Source organism: Ascochyta rabiei, chromosome 10, assembly GCF_004011695.2.
Source record: "Ascochyta rabiei chromosome 10, complete sequence".
NCBI lineage: Eukaryota > Fungi > Ascomycota > Dothideomycetes > Pleosporales > Didymellaceae > Ascochyta > Ascochyta rabiei.
Window position 1 is genome coordinate 333,870 of NC_082414.1, and position 15,599 is coordinate 349,468.

Genomic DNA, 15,599 nt, shown 5'->3' on the forward strand with positions numbered 1-15,599 from the left:
CATGCATGTTCAGCACAGCAACTCATCCGATAGAACCAGATCTACAGACCTAGCCAGCTGCTCTTCGACCACCGAAGCATTCACTCCACCACAGCGTCTAACGCACTACCTTACGCGAGGGCAGTCCAAGACACTACCAGGTTGCTCCTAACTTCACCGAGTCAAACACATGGATGCCCGCAATGCTGATACTTGTCGATCCCGGTAGGGACCAGGTCTTGAGAACAACGCAACTGCCTGCAATCATTCACACCGTTCACCGTAGAGAGCATTTCCGTAAACACTAAGAGCTGCAGCAATGGCCTGATTGCATCGGAACAGTCTTTAGACACGATAATTTCACGTCTGGCACTCTAGATGCTCGTCAGTTCTGGGCCGATTGCTGCACATTAACGCCAGTCTCTGACGTAGTTTCTTCGAATCCTTGCAACAAGTGCACCCATCATACTGCAGAAGACACAAGACACAGGTAACGATTCTAGAGTTCTATATAACAGAGCCTGGAGGTCTCCACTGGGGTCTAGACATTTGTCAACCTCATGCAAGGAGTGCAGTGGAGCTGCATTTGTGTATTGGGGACTTGTCGACAAAGCCAAGGTAGTTAGATATCAGGACTCAAGGAGCAGGTGCGTTTGTGGCTCGCTGTTCTTGCAAAATCAAGAGCGCACATTAACGTCGCCGCAGCTTTGTATCGTCACATGCTGACACGTGAGCTACAGACGTGAGTACAATAGCTCACGTCTATCAGTCCAAGTCCGCTGATAGGCTACACGACTCATCGTGAACTACAACAATACAGCGACGAGCTTCACACGAGCAGTGTTGGTCTTGTAGAGAGCGGCATGGGCGAGGGTCTTGTGACGGTGTTTTGGCTTCACTGGTAGCTCTAGTGATTTGTAGCTGGCCTGATTGTTCGTGTGAATGTCGTTGCCTCGATGCAGAGCTCGTAGTAGTGACCTGAGGACTAGATTGAATAGGCTTAGCAGTCCTCTACATAAATATGCAGACCGGTGACATATCAAAGATGCGCTAGGTTGTAATTTCAATGCGTACAGATTTTGCTTTACATAAAATACACTCTGACCGGGTCGAAGATTTGCTACAGCTATCGTACACAAGTTAACATATCTAGATCGAAGGCTAGAACAGAGCGCGAGGCGTCCTGTCGAGATGTCACCGCGACTTGGCGTCCGCCTACTCTTCGTTCCAGAACTTCTTGCTCGCGTGACCACCTCCCTGAAAGTCCATAGCCTTAACCTAGAACAAGAGCTGAACGCATGAACCTCGACTGTGATGGTGCACTACGACAATTTCTCAATACAGCAATTACACGCAAAGTGCACAGGTTCTACCGTAGCTCCACACCCAGTCTGTCAACGAGGAGACTGCGCAGCCGCTCATGCAATGCATTTGTTTCCTCGTTGGTGAGCGTGCGTTCCAAGCTGCGATAGTTGATGCGGTAGCACAAGCTTTTCTTGCCGGTCTTGGGGTGCTCAAACTCATCCACAAGCCTTACATCCTCGACCAGGTCGCCACAGACCTCGCGCGCGATTTCCATGACATCGTTTTCGTGGAACGAAGGCGCTGCAGGAGCTGGCGCTGCAGGAGGTATGATCGTCGAGGAGCTAGTTGCAGAATCTGACGGGGATGGCGTAGGTGCTGTTGCCGGTGGGTGAATAGAAGCCGCACCTGCGCCCGCACCCCCTGCAGCGCTCTTCTTGGGCTGAAGCCAGAAGCTCACGTCCTTGAAACACGCGGGATATTTGCTGAAGGGGACAAACGTCTTGATCGGTCCGGCTTCGCTGAATTGGCTCAAGAAGCGGGTGTCCTTGGACCAGAAGAGTCGAATGTCGGGAATGGAGTACAGAAGCATGGCGATACGCTCGAGACCGAGACCAAACGCCCAGCCTACGCGTTCAGACACACCGGCATTGTTCAGGATGGGCTGAGATACAACTCCGGATCCCAGCACTTCCAGCCACTCACCTTGCCACCAGACTTCGAGCTCCCAGCTGGGCGACGTGAAGGGAAAGTACGCTTCCACCCAGCGGACTTTCAGCGGCTCGTCAGCTTCTGTTTCTACAATTGAAGCGGATTTGGCAGCGTTGAAGATGGTGATGACCATGTCCTCCAAACTGCGCTTCAGGTGCGCGGCGATGGCCTCGACTTCCTCGGCGGAGTGTGTGGTCTGTAGTGGATTGCGCTCGGCATGCATCGTGGGGTTTGGGTCCTCGACTACGACGTTGTGTTTTGGGATCTTGTCCACGTCGGCCCAGATTATTTCTGCGAGGGATCTACCTTCCTTTTCAGCCTGGGAACGGTCCCACGTTCGTGCGCCCTCCATTTGGTGGAACACAGGGTAGTGGGAGCGGTCAATGGCATCGCGGCGGTAAACGTCTGCGCTAATCAAGTACCCTTCGGTCTCGTTTGCGCGGAAGGTGTCGGCTTGGTGAGCAGAGGTGTGGGTGCGCAGTACGGTCTCTTTGTTCAGGTAGTATGTGTCGGTTCGGTTCCGGCCAACATGGTCCGGTGGGAAGCCCAGGGAGTCGAAGTTCTGGGCAGTAGAGACAATGGGGAATAGACCGTTGTGAGCTTTGTAGCCGGGGAAGCGTGACTCGATGAGTTTGCGGGTGATGGTGAGAGGGTGGTCTGGTTGGAGGTGCAGGCGTCGGGGTATGGCGTCAAGGATTGTTGGGGGTGTGTTCATCCATTCGTCTGTTTTGTATGTTCGTCCTTCAACGACGACTTGGCTTGGTGGCGCTAGCGAGACTTAGATGTTTGTTTTGCAGCATGCTCTCGACCAATCATGCGTAGATCTGAGGCTGCACGCAAAGAGCGAAGAGCGAATTGACAGGCCGCAGCACATCGGAGACAGAAAATGGCCGACAACAAAGATGTGGAAGTGGAAGTGGAAGTGGAAGTGGATGTCGGGTGTTTGGTGCCGAGAGGAGATTGTCACATGACAGCTCACTCACCAGAAGAGTTGCCTCTCACCAACTGCAGGCACGGCCAGGGACGCAGTTGAGACGTCCGTATCCTGAATGCCGCATTTCGGTTCACCTGGCGACACGATGCCGTGGACCACCTCGGTATGTGCATTTTCTCGATGGACTGCCCGCGCTGAAGTCGACCGTCGCGTCCCAAGAAAACAGCAGCAAGCAGCACGCGAGTGTCCGCCAAGCGCGGGATCCGTGCCTGCATGGTTCGCCTGTTCGGCTATGTGCCCGCGGGTTAGCTGCATATTTTTCCGGATGACGTGAATCTCTCGGCCGCACAACAACCACCGAGCCAGCACTCACTCTCCGATCCACGTGGGGCAGTACCTCTCTGTTAAGGTCGCAGAGCCCGCCGTGAGCTACATGCAGCATTTGCGCAGCTCTCTTGCATAATGTCAGCCCTCAAGACGCAGAGAAGTGGTGCTGAGGTGAGGAAGAGCGAGGATGTGGTGAGCGTGATGAAGGTGGTGAACAGGCCAGTGCATTATCCCTTCTGGTTTGGAGGGAGCGCGAGTTGCTGTGCGACGCTGTTCACACACCCACTGGATCTTGGTAGGTTGCAGCTGCCGCGCTCTCAATTGGCCGTCTTCTAACCATTGCGCAGTCAAGGTACACCATCACCACCAGCCTCACGCATCCAAACTCACAGTCCCAGGTCCGGTTACAAACACAGGCAGCCAGCGGCGCTAAGCTGAACATGTCCCAAATGTTCGCCCACATTGCGAGGACAGACGGCTTTGGCGGCCTATACCGTGGCGTACGCCCCCCAATTCCTCCCCAGTCATGCTCTACTAACACACCACAGCTCTCAGCCGCCCAACTCCGCCAGATAACCTACTCCATGACGCGCTTCGGTGTCTACGAGGCCCTCAAAGAACGCTTCACCACAGCAGACGCAAAACCCTCCTTCCTGACTCTGGTCGGCATGGCCTCTATCTCTGGCTTCCTCGGCGGCGTCGCCGGCAACCCAGGCGACATCCTCAACGTCCGCATGCAGCACGACTCTGCGCTTCCGCCGGAGAAGCGACGCAACTACAAACACGCCCTGGATGGCGTGATACGCATGGCGCGCGAAGAAGGCGTGGCCAGCCTCTGGAAAGGCGTGTGGCCCAACTGCGGACGAGCGGTGCTCATGACAATCGGACAGTTGGCCACCTACGACGGCTTCAAGGGCCTGCTGCTCAAGTACACGCCGCTGCAGGACAACCTGAACACGCACTTCACCGCCTCCTTCATGGCGGGCTTCGTCGCAACGACAATCTGCTCGCCCGTCGACGTGATCAAGACGCGCGTCATGAGCTCCCACGTCAAGGAAGGCCTGGTCAAGCTCGTCACCGACATCACCCGCCAGGAGGGCCTGCGGTGGATGTTCAAGGGCTGGGTCCCAAGCTTCATCCGCGTCGGTCCGCACACCGTCCTCACCTTCTTGTTTCTGGAGCAGCATAAGAAGTACTTCAGGCGGTTCAAGGGTCTGGAGTAGTAGACGCTGCATGGTTTTGGAGGTGGAGAGAGGACAAGAGAACAAGAGGGGAAAGAGAAGCCGTGCCTGCTTGACGCTTGCTTTGCTTTTGTGTACATTGTTCGATACCAGTGCGCACACGCGCATGTTGCATGAGAGGCGTTCTGGCGACTTCGGGCTAGGGTATATACTTGTTTATACGTTGCGTAGACGAACATAGGTGAATCGGCATAGCGCATTATAGCATATACCAACAGACAATTGGATAACATTAAAGACTGCCATGTTTCAGCTCGCAACTGAGTTCTGCACAACGGCGATGGAGATGATAGAGATGGGTGATGGTAGGCAAGCTTTTCTTGCCTGATGAAAGAGAGCCAACGTATGTTGTTCGAAGATACGTAAACTACCATGGGAAAACCTGCGCTTTGGACGACGCCCTGTACCAGTCCCAGCAAACAAAAGGCTCAACCAAGGCCCGATTCCACCAACGCCGTGATATGCCATGCATCAGCCTTGCCCCAATGCTTCTTTAAACGCCGCAACCTTCATAAACAGAAACAAGACGAAAACGATGATAGAAAATGTTCGCTCAGTGCATGAACTCGACCGGCGGCCTCGCAGTGCTGACATTCCGCCCCATCGACTTCTCTGTCGCAATCGGACCCTCGACGCCCTCCATCGCGTCTGGCGTCAGCGGCTGCGGGGTTTCTGTTGTATCCTCGACGGAAATAGCAGGCAGCTGCGGCGAGTCGCCGTGGTCCTCTGGATGATATACAACGACCGTGCTGCCAGTGCGGCGTCTGGTGATGGGCGACTTCTCAGCGTCCGACATGGGCGACGCAGCGTCATACGGGTGCGCGTGGAGTTTTGCCAGCGCCTCTGCGAGATCCTCAGGGTGCACAAGCTTGTTCGGGGCGTCCTCGTCGCGCATCTCCCAGCCCATGGGCGGGCTCGGCGGTGGGGAGATAAAGAACAGCTTGTCGCTCTTAGGGAGCGGGAGGTGCTGGTCGGTGGGGTTCATGGGCGTGTCGATGCCGAAGTAAACGCGGATGCGGTAGCCCATGATGGTCTCGCCATCGAGCGTTTGTCGGATGGTGATGGCATCCTGCGTGCTGAAGAAGGAGACGACGATGCGCTTGAAGGACTTGAGGGGCGCCCATGTGTGGACCTTTGCGTGGGTGTCGATTGTTTGGCGGATTTCTATCAGGGTGGCGGGTTGGAAGATCTCAGGCGCAAGGAGGTTCTACGGCGCACGTTAGCTATGCTTCACGTGAGAGAATGGCAGGGACACATACTGTGATGATGAGCGTGTTTGACGGCGGCGACGGCTGGACGAGCGGCGGCAGGTCCGAAAGGTCGAGGGAAAGTGGCGATTTGCTTCCTGACGATGCGCGCGAGCGCTGTGGTGATGGGATGGTGACTTGCATGTTTGCGGCTGCGAGCATGTGTGCGGAGAGCAGAGCTTTACTGTGCAGTGGGTCGCTGTGATGCGTGGAAGAACGAAGCAGGTGCTGCTAGTCTTATATCATGCGTGCAGCGGCGTGAAGAGAGGTCGCAGCTTCCGCATCCGTCATGCAGTCGAGTTGCTTCTACTGCTGTTCGGGGGGCAGTGCATCGCGCCAAGCAAGTCACCAAAGCGTCCGACTTCTGGAATTTGTCCGCATGGTCTGGGCGGTCTTGCACAGCCCGGCTACACTTTTGCTTTGCGCGCAACAGCGCGTTCTCGCGTTCAGGAATTGTTGGCCGACGCGCGGCGGAGGGTCGGCGCAAGTGACCGAGACAATGGAGGGGATTAGGTGCTTTTCTGTGTCGTACTTACTAGATTTCGGCAGCCAACCAGGTCGGGTATGGCGGGTCGCTCACCCCTGACTGGCTCTGGTGGGACTTCAGACAAGACAAAAAATAAGGTTTGCAGCAGAGGGGTTTAGGTTAATTAAAGTACAGTAAATCTGGCATATTAGCAATTATCTTTTTGTCTTAGATTTATTAGTAAATATATATATAATATAGACCCTAATTAACACCTTATAGTGTTTAGTTTTATAACCTAGTATCTCTAAACTACCTCTAATAACGCAATTGCTGCTGCCTCTACTGCTATTACTGTTGTTACCTAGCTAGATAAGAGTAAAGGTCTAAAGTGGCTATAGAGACTATCCTGCTAGTTTACTATCTTTAAAGCAATACTAAATATATAGTTATCTAAGGCTAATAGTAGGATTAATAATAAGCTATTTTGCTTTTTTACTTAGTTTATAAAGGCAGAGATAAAGGAGCTAGCTGTAAGTCTTAACCTACTACTTAAATATAGTAGTAATAAGAGATCTAGGTATCTGTTAGCATTAGTCTCTTTGCTAGAGGAGGCCTTGCTAGTGTTTTACTAGCGTACTGCTTACCTGTTAGCCTTTAGCTATGTTATCTACATATTTAGTAGAAGTTGTTTATAGCTTAGGGCTGTCTAGAACAGTATTTTGCAGTACATCTAGGGTATATAGGGTAGTTAGATTAAGTTAGATTTAAGTATAATAAAACAACTAACAATAGAGGCGTGCTATAAAGCTATTAGTAGCTTACTTATAACTACTAATAACCTTATATTTAGCTTTATTAATAGTATAGAGATTGTGGTTTATAGACCTATATTTGCAGATTAGTAACTATACTACTCTAGTTATAATAAGTAACACTTACTTGTCTATATAGCAGTTGTCTTACCTAATAGATTATTTAGTAGTTGCTTTACTAGCGTCCTATTATCTAGTAGAGACGTAACTATGTGTATTATACTTAACTTTAGCAGCTAACTTAGTACGTTAATAAGCTAGCTGCTACTAAACTAGTACTAATACGTGTATAGTAACGCAGCTTTTAGAAGCTAGGATTATATACTAGGACTGTATAAGAACGTTAATAGAGAGTGCTTAACACCTACACAGAAGAAGATTAATTAGTAGTTGTTAACTAAGCAGATAGTAGTTAAGTAGGGCTTTAGTAGGGTAAAATAAAACTTTAAAATACTCTAACTACGCACCTTATTAATTACTAGGTTGTTACTAATTAGGATCTATATGCTAGTTTTCTTATTTCTGTAGAATTACTAGACCTGCCTAAGGTAGACAAATTAGATTATGTAGTTATTTAGTATAAAAGTGCTATTACTAGAGGAGTACATAAGTAGTAAATTTAAGTTAAATTAGGAGTAGAGGTGTAGGATAGCAGTAATTATAGAAGATTTAGTATATTAGTGTTAAGTTTTACTATATCTAATATGCTTGTAGGGCTTATAACACGCTAAAAATAGTAGAAAACTATATAAAACTAATAGCTATAAGCTGTCTACAGACTATCTGTAGGTTAAGAGGAATATACCTTATAAGTAGGTCTATTTTATATAGCAAGCTTATATAAACACTAAGGGTTAAACCTAGCAGAATCTATAAAATTACCTAAAATTAGCTTAGTTTTGTAGGCTGCTGTAACTACCCTACAGCGCTAGCGCTTACTACTACCTAATCTATATAGCGCTAAACTAAAAACAGTAATATATAGACCCTACTAACGCATATCTATATAGCAGCTTAAAATACTAAATTTATTAGATTATTAAGTATAATACTACGCTGCTGCCTATATACCTATCCTACCTACCTTAATTTACCTAATAGAGCTAAAATATACTTTATTATCTTATCTGTCTCCTTATAATGTGTCTTATTACGCTCTTCTAGTACTGTAAGACGTTACGCAGTCTCTTATTAAGACTCTTTAATAAATTACTAAAGGTTAGATCCTCTACCTATGCTAGTGGCAGCAGCAGCTAACTTAGCTGCCCTATCCTCTGTTGCTCTAGCTAAGGCTCTTATAGACTAACTTAAGGCTAGTACAGACTCCTCCTTCTCTTACTATTACTTCTTCTTAGCACTTCTAAGCGTTAAACTACTTCTAATTAACTAGGAGGTAGTGCCTAACACAGAGTGTATATTATCTAAATCCTTAAAGCTGTTACTATTACCCTTAACAACTCTAATCTTACTTAGTTTATTAGAGTAAGATTGTGCTAACGTTGTCTTTACAGTCTACTTAGCAGTTTACTACAGCATCTCTCTCTTCTTCTACTTTCTCTTATTTACCTTGTGCTCTGCTATATACTACGCTAACCTCTCTCTTACAGCATTAACATGCTCCTAGTAGCTACTACGCCTAATATTACTCCTAGATATATTATCTGCTGCTATCTCTATATCCTAATTACGCAGTTAAGAGTCTATAAACTTTGTTATAGCGTTAATTAATACCTCTTAGTATCCCTTAACAAACTAGTATTATATAAACACGTAGAAGTTACCCTTCTTTTATAGATATAGATAGTAATAATATAAGATTACTGCTAGCTCTATAATTACATGCTTTTCCTGCGCACTTATACACTTTAGACACCTCTGCCCTCTTATATCTTTATTGCTGCTGTTATTAGGTCCTACACTACCTCTTCTTAGAGCTCTGTCTAACGCAGTTAAGTTAAGACTCTAATTAGCTTTAAGCGTCTAGGCAATAAACCTGCGTGCAGGGGTTAGGAGGTAGGATAGATTAGTGCTAACGTTAAGGGGTAGACCTTGTAGTAGACATAGTAGTGTTGCTAGCAGTTGCAACAACAACGTAACAGACACTAATAAGAGGTAGGGTAAGACAGTAACTTCTGTTATAGAGGCCTTAACTTTAGAAGCCTGCTGCGCTACCTATGCAGTAGTACTAGGGCTTATTGTTTAGGTATAGGGTTATAAACTAGGTAGATCCTCTATCTTTTAGATCTAGTAACAAAATACACTATAGCAAAAAATCTAGTTTACCCTACAACTTTATAACTAGTTAGTTGTAAACTAGTAGTTAACTGCTAAGAAAAGGTTTAAGTTTTTATCTAAACTAACGCTGAACAGCATGCCTAGCAGGCATTATTATTAGTGTTACGCCGCGCGTCTTGGTAAGCCACAGAAACAGTGATCTGTCACGGAAAAGTAAACTACCTAATCCCCTCCAATGATGCTGATGCACTTGGCTGGCGGCTTTTGGTCGCAGATTCGCAGACACGCTCCGCCTCGCAGAGTGGTCGACCAGTGCTCAGAGCGCCCGCGTATCATCGCCCATTCAAGCAATGCCCCAGATGGCTAGTCTACCACCGGCTTACCACGGATGGTGTTGCTTGCACTACCCTATCGACACAGCAGAGGCCGGCATCTTGTACATGGCTTGTCCACTTGGCAGGTTGAATGGCTGCTGGCACTGCTACTTGATGTTCGTTGGCTTGTACCGAGTATTGTATCAAATTTGCAACTACCAAGCAAGCCTGCGGCTATGTAGTTGTAGTGCTGGGCCATCAGTTTGAACAGATAACAGAGTAGCAGTAGGCGCATTCTGGACGCAGCCGCTCTTTGCGTTCCCCGTTCAAAGGACGCAGCTCTCAAAGCCACCGTTACGTGGAGATCTTCCTGCCAAGGTCGTTGTGCAGGAGCGGTTCCAGCAAGTGCTTAGCAACAGCAACAGCTTGGTACAGGAGCGTGTCTTCAAAGCTGTCTGCAAGCTGTGTCACTCGTGAGTCCGATAACCACACCGTATCTCGTGAGGGTCTCGAGTACCTGGCATGCCTGCACGGTCAGCACGCACAACCACGTGGTTGGTCTATGTCTCTCCGTTCCGTCGAGTCCACGTGCCCTGGTAGAAACCATGCTATATCTATCAGAGACACAACCATGAAAGTGCTCCAGAGTCGTATGATGAGACCTTTCAGGACCGTACTCTCGGTGCGTCAACGACTCGGGCGATTTGACCAGAGACAAATCTGCCGTACGACATCGTCATCGTCGCCCTCTGGACGGTCTGAGCAGTCGAATGTTGTTGCAGTCCGTCTTCGCTCAGAACATAGCGGAGTCCTCGACTGATAGGCCAGAGTGGTGGAGGAGGTAGGGAAGGGTGTGTGGCTGAGATGGAACGAATGTGGCGCATGCACGCTGCAGCTCCGCGCTTTGAGCCTCTCTCTCACGTCCAAGAAAGTCGAACATCAGTCAACCGCATCCCAGCTGCACCCCGCCACATATCCACCCGCCACTTACACGTCGCGCTCCACTCCCGCTCCCACCGCAGTCGCGTCGACACTCTGCCACCTCCTGAAGAACCCTCCCCACCGAGCCGTCGCGCCCACGCCTGCACGCCATGGATTACGATGCAGATGGCGGCGCAATCAACGTGCGCTTCTTGCAGGTACACCGCCCGCTTTGCCACTGGCTGTCGAGACCTCGTCACTGACACCGCTTCGCACAGGCCGACAACCAGCGCGCCCAGTTCATCGTCCAGAACTTCAACCTCGAGACGGCCAACTCGTTACGGCGGGTGATGCTCGCCGAGATCCCCACGCTCGCCATCGACGTCGTAGAAGTGCTCGACAACACTTCGGTGCTCGCCGACGAGTTTGTGTGCCACCGTCTCGGTCTTGTCCCCCTGTCATCGAGGGGCGTCGACGACCTACTCTACTCGCGCGACTGCGACTGCGAGGGCTACTGCGACAATTGCTCCGTCGTCCTGACGCTGAATGCAAAATGCACGGGCAGCGAGATCATGAAGGTGTATGCGCGGGATCTGGTCATCGAGAGCAACAGGCCCAACGACGAGGTAGGGCGGCCCGTCATTGTGGATCCCGAGGGCACGGGCAGCTGCATTGTGAAGCTGCGGAGAGGGCAGGCCATCCACATGCGCTGCATCGCAAAGAAGGGTATCGCCAAGGAGCACGCAAAGTGGGCGCCTTCTGCGGCGATAGGCTTCGAGTACGACCCGGCGAACAAGCTACACCATCTGGACTACTGGCACGAAGAGGACGCTGACGCGGAGTGGTATGTTGACGTATGGTTACGACAGACATGGCTGTAGACTGACAATGCCCAGGCCCAAAGATCAAGACCGTATCAACCTCGACGGCGGCCCAGCCAACCCGGACGAACCCTTCAACTACAACGCTGTCCCAACCCGCTTCTTCTACGACGTCGAGACAGTAGGCGGCCTAGACCCCGATCAGATTGTCACAAAGGGCATTTCGACACTACAGACCAAGCTGGCCGAGGTCATTCGAGAGCTTTCTGGAGGCGTAGGACCAGACGGCGCAGGCTTCGAGGGCGCGCAAAGTCCCACGCTCAACGGCGGCTATGGTGGTGGGCCAGAAGCTGGGTACACAACGCCTGGCTATGGCGGCGCCAGTCAGTGGGGAGGCGCAGGTGGTGCACAGGGCGGGACGACACCATACGGTGCGACGCCCTACGGAGGAGGGACAGGCTGGTAGATGGTTCGATGTACAACATTGCATGGGCTGGCGTTCAAAAGGGGTGCACAGTCGAGGATGCACAGAGTGACAGATTTGCGGTACATGGTTTATCTAAAGAACTAGTCTGAGCAGCGCATCTATTCAATGAAGACGGGTTTGAATACATGACAAAGTTGAGCAATCACGAGAAATAGGGATGACGTGCCCGCATTACGAGCTCAGTGGGTGTTCAAGCTCGGTCCAAACCCTGCTATGATCAAGTATCGTGCATACACGAAAAGAACTGCGTCAACAATTTGACACGCTCGACACCACTCAACGCGATGTTATTCAAGGTGGAGCTGCTCTGACGCGCTAGTGATCTCACACGCTGCTGATTGGTGACGCGCATGACTAAGCTGCTCGCTTACCACAGCACCGATCTATCGAAATTCGCAAAAGTTCAGACGCTCGACCTCACGACCAGCCTACTAACGTTGCAGCACATCGCCGTCCCCGCGACACCGCCGTCAAGATGAAGCTCAACATCTCCTACCCCAACAATGGCACCCAGAAGCTGATCGAGATTGAAGACGAGCGCAAGCTCCGCGTCTTCATGGACCGCCGCATGGGCCAGGAAGTCCCCGGCGACAGCGTCGGCGACGAGTTCAAGGGCTACATCCTCCGCATCACCGGTGGAAACGACAAGCAGGGTTTCCCGATGAAGCAGGGTGTCATGCACCCTACCCGTGTCCGTCTCCTCCTCGCTGACGGCCACTCTTGCTACCGCCCCCGCCGCACTGGTGAGCGCAAGCGCAAGTCCGTTCGCGGCTGCATCGTCGCCATGGACCTGTCTGTCATTGCCCTCTCCATCGTCAAGAAGGGTGATGCCGACATCCCCGGCCTGACCGACGTCGTTCACCCCAAGCGTCTCGGACCCAAGCGCGCAACCAAGATCCGCCGCTTCTTCGGTCTCAGCAAGGAAGATGATGTGAGTTCTCTCATAGCTTCTTCGCCAGCCGGTGTCCCCCTGCTACAATTCGTAAAGCGAATCGTAGCAGCGACCGGCTGAGTCTGAGTTCGCCAAAATCAAAGACATGTTTACTGATCGAGTGTAAAATCTAGGTCCGCAAGTTCGTCATCCGCCGCGAGGTTCAGCCCAAGAAGGAGGGCGCAAAGCCCTACACCAAGGCCCCCAAGATCCAGCGTCTTGTTACTCCTCAGCGTCTCCAGCACAAGCGCCACCGTGTCGCACTCAAGCGCCGCCGCGCGGAAGCCTCCAAGGACGCCGCCGTACGTTTCTCCACTCCCCCGAACATTTTATAGCAGCATACTAACAACTTCCAGAACGAGTACGCTCAGATCCTCTCCAAGCGCATCTCTGAGGCCAAGGCTTCCCACGACGAGGCCCGCAAGAGGCGTGCCTCTTCCATGCGCCACTAGATCTGTCCCTAGGGGTGTCATGTTATATGATGAAAAGTCGTGAATGTTTACTTTGGCGTCGGCACGAAAACAGGGTGCAGGCTTCGTGCATCTGGAAGAATACTCCGGGATTTTAGGCATGGGCGTCTCATACCACTGACTGCACAAGGCAGTTGTCTTCAATGATACAATTGCAATACTTCACGATACTGAACATTGTCCATCGTGCGTCTTGTATACGAGTGCTAACCACAAACACGTTTGCACCTGCATAGCAATGGACTCTTGATTATCTCATGTGCAAGACCACCCAACCTTGCCTAACCTTTGACAGACTACCTAATAACAGCACCCTCCCTCTCCACCCCATGCAGCCCCTCGAGAATATCACTTCCTCCAAGCAGCCCCGTCGTCCCACCCAGCAACCCTCCACTCCTAACCCCACCCTTCCGAGTCGTCCAAATCTCATGGAACCTGATCGCCATGTCGCTTGCCGCAACAACAAGACATCCCTCCTCAGCCCCACGCCGACTCCACACCCCGTCCTCACCCCTCTCTCTACCCCCATCGCCCGCTTCAACGTCAGGCATACCCATTGGTGTACCTGGATATGCGACTGCGCAGAGCGCCCGATTCTCATCCCACCACGGCACGGCAACCACTTGCTCGCAGCTCGGCCACGCAAACACGGCAATACGATACGGATGTTCTGGTTGCGCAAAACCAAAAGTAGCTGCAATCTCGCGGTGTGTTTGGGACCACACTAGACTGGTGACTTGAGCTGCACAGTCAATCGTTGCGAGACAAGTACCAGACCGCGTGTGATAAAAGTGTATGCAGCGGTCGTTCGAACCCCCGCCAATAGCCACGAGTCCGCGATGCCACGGACAAAAGGCCACAGCTTTGACAGCGGCGCTGAGCGTCCATTTGTGTTTCGCTGCTGTGTGGGGAAGGTGGAGCACCGGACCCGAGCGGTTGGTGACGGTGTAGATCGACTCACCAGCAGGACCTTCACGCACGTTGAGAGTCGCTGAGGTGGTTTCGCTGGTGTTCGATTGCAGTACGCACTTGGTTTCGAAGAGATAACAGTTGTTGTCGTTCCCTCCACTTGCAAACATATCGCCAGCTGCAGACCACGCCAGCCCGCAAATCTGCTGTGTGTGGATTGTCATGCGTGCCAGGAGGGTCATCGCCCCATGCCAGCCGAACAGTGCACTTTGGGTTTCGGTCGGCCATTCGATACTGTAAAAGTAGATGTGTCCAACTTCGTCTCCGATGAGTAGTTCCTCTGTAGGCACAGTGATCGCCCTGTCGCGAAGTGATGGACGATGCACAGTAGTAGGTCTGAAGGCGACACACGAAACTGCCTTGGGTTGTGTGGCGTCAAACCTTGGTTCTAGGTCGAATGGACTCCAAAGCACAATGCGGCCGTCTGCTCGCCCTACTGCGAGGATCGCCTGTCCACCTTGATTGGAAGAGAAGTCAAGAGAAGTGATATGATGAGCATCTGACGCTGCATCGGTGGGCAGAGAGTTGAGAGATTCAGGAGTGTTGACGCCGTCTCGCTCGGACCAGAGGTGTACAAAATTTCCCAGACCAACTGCGAGACATCTGGCGGTGTGAGAGTAGGCAAGCAAGGTGCAGTAGTAGTCGTCCCGCAATTGAGGTGCGTCAAGGACTGTGGGCTAATGTCAACATATCTATACTCTATTCAGTGAGATGTAACATATCTGAAGGGCAGTATCGGCACGGGTCTTGGGGTTTTCCGGTGGGATCGTTGAGACGCTTGAGTGATTTATTAGCACAAGGTTCGAGCAACTTCGGTAGACTCCAAAACAAACGTGATTTGACACCGAATTGAACCCATGCGCTATCTTTCCAAAGATGTGGTGCGTGTGGCAGAGTGTTGTCGTATTTCATGCCAGAGCGGTTGGATGATGGTGGCGTGTGTCGGAGGATACGAGCAGTCTGATCGACATCCAGAGCTAGTGCAAGGCGTCTTTCGTATGCTTCGAGTTCAGCTTCAGGGTCTGCCCGACTGAGAAACGTAGATGTGTAGAGAGGGGCAGTAGTCCTACTTCCAAGCATGCCCCCGTTGCCGGTAGAAACCGCCGCCACTGTATCGCTTACAGCAGATGGTCCACCCACATTCCAGACGGCACCGGCGCTGATGTGGCGTGCAGTTGATATCAGAGAGCTGCTCCTAAGTCTTAGGTTTGGACTTCGCATGTTCCCGCCAGACCTTGCAGCAATAACAGTATGAACCTCCCTCAAGCCTCGGAGCTCGGCATTCAGTCGACCACTCCTGCGCACCCGACGGCTGAAGGGATCACCACCTGCGCGGTGACCATGTTGGGAGATTTGTTCGCGCTCGACAGGTTTATTCAACTCGAAGCTTTCACGTGTCACTGCAGGCGGGCGACGAGAGTGGATGAAA

General features: G+C 51.3%; 5 protein-coding genes across 5 annotated transcripts, besides 2 other annotated features; 3 read left to right on the forward strand and 2 right to left on the reverse strand.

Annotated features, from left to right (window-relative positions):
* Positions 1–1,348: 1,348 nt before the first annotated feature.
* On the reverse strand, positions 1,349–3,201 carry EKO05_0006216 (Phenylalanine--tRNA ligase; the record flags this gene model as incomplete). Its single annotated transcript, XM_038946051.2, has 2 exons — positions 1,349–2,760; positions 2,976–3,201. The coding sequence occupies 2 exons, from the start codon at positions 3,199–3,201 to the stop codon at positions 1,349–1,351; spliced, it is 1,638 nt and encodes a 545-aa protein (XP_038797719.2).
* Positions 2,897–2,925: a tandem repeat.
* A 187-nt stretch (positions 3,202–3,388) lies between the features above and the next one.
* Positions 3,389–4,476, forward strand: EKO05_0006217 (Mitochondrial dicarboxylate transporter; the record flags this gene model as incomplete). The annotated part of the gene is made up of 4 exons (XM_038940411.1): positions 3,389–3,548; positions 3,601–3,605; positions 3,652–3,753; positions 3,802–4,476. The coding sequence occupies 4 exons, from the start codon at positions 3,389–3,391 to the stop codon at positions 4,474–4,476; spliced, it is 942 nt and encodes a 313-aa protein (XP_038797720.1).
* A 571-nt stretch (positions 4,477–5,047) lies between these two features.
* On the reverse strand, positions 5,048–5,885 carry EKO05_0006218 (uncharacterized protein; the record flags this gene model as incomplete). The annotated part of the gene is made up of 2 exons (XM_038940492.2): positions 5,048–5,701; positions 5,754–5,885. The coding sequence occupies 2 exons, from the start codon at positions 5,883–5,885 to the stop codon at positions 5,048–5,050; spliced, it is 786 nt and encodes a 261-aa protein (XP_038797721.2).
* A 356-nt stretch (positions 5,886–6,241) lies between these two features.
* Positions 6,242–9,492: a dispersed repeat.
* A 1,170-nt stretch (positions 9,493–10,662) lies between these two features.
* On the forward strand, positions 10,663–11,779 carry EKO05_0006219 (RNA polymerase II subunit 3; the record flags this gene model as incomplete). The annotated part of the gene is made up of 3 exons (XM_038940504.1): positions 10,663–10,710; positions 10,771–11,336; positions 11,389–11,779. The coding sequence occupies 3 exons, from the start codon at positions 10,663–10,665 to the stop codon at positions 11,777–11,779; spliced, it is 1,005 nt and encodes a 334-aa protein (XP_038797722.1).
* A 496-nt stretch (positions 11,780–12,275) lies between these two features.
* EKO05_0006220 (40S ribosomal protein S6) lies at positions 12,276–13,183 on the forward strand (the record flags this gene model as incomplete). The annotated part of the gene is made up of 3 exons (XM_038940616.1): positions 12,276–12,731; positions 12,866–13,033; positions 13,088–13,183. 3 exons carry the CDS (start codon positions 12,276–12,278, stop codon positions 13,181–13,183), a joined length of 720 nt encoding a protein of 239 aa, XP_038797723.1.
* Between the last annotated feature and the right edge of the window lie 2,416 nt (positions 13,184–15,599).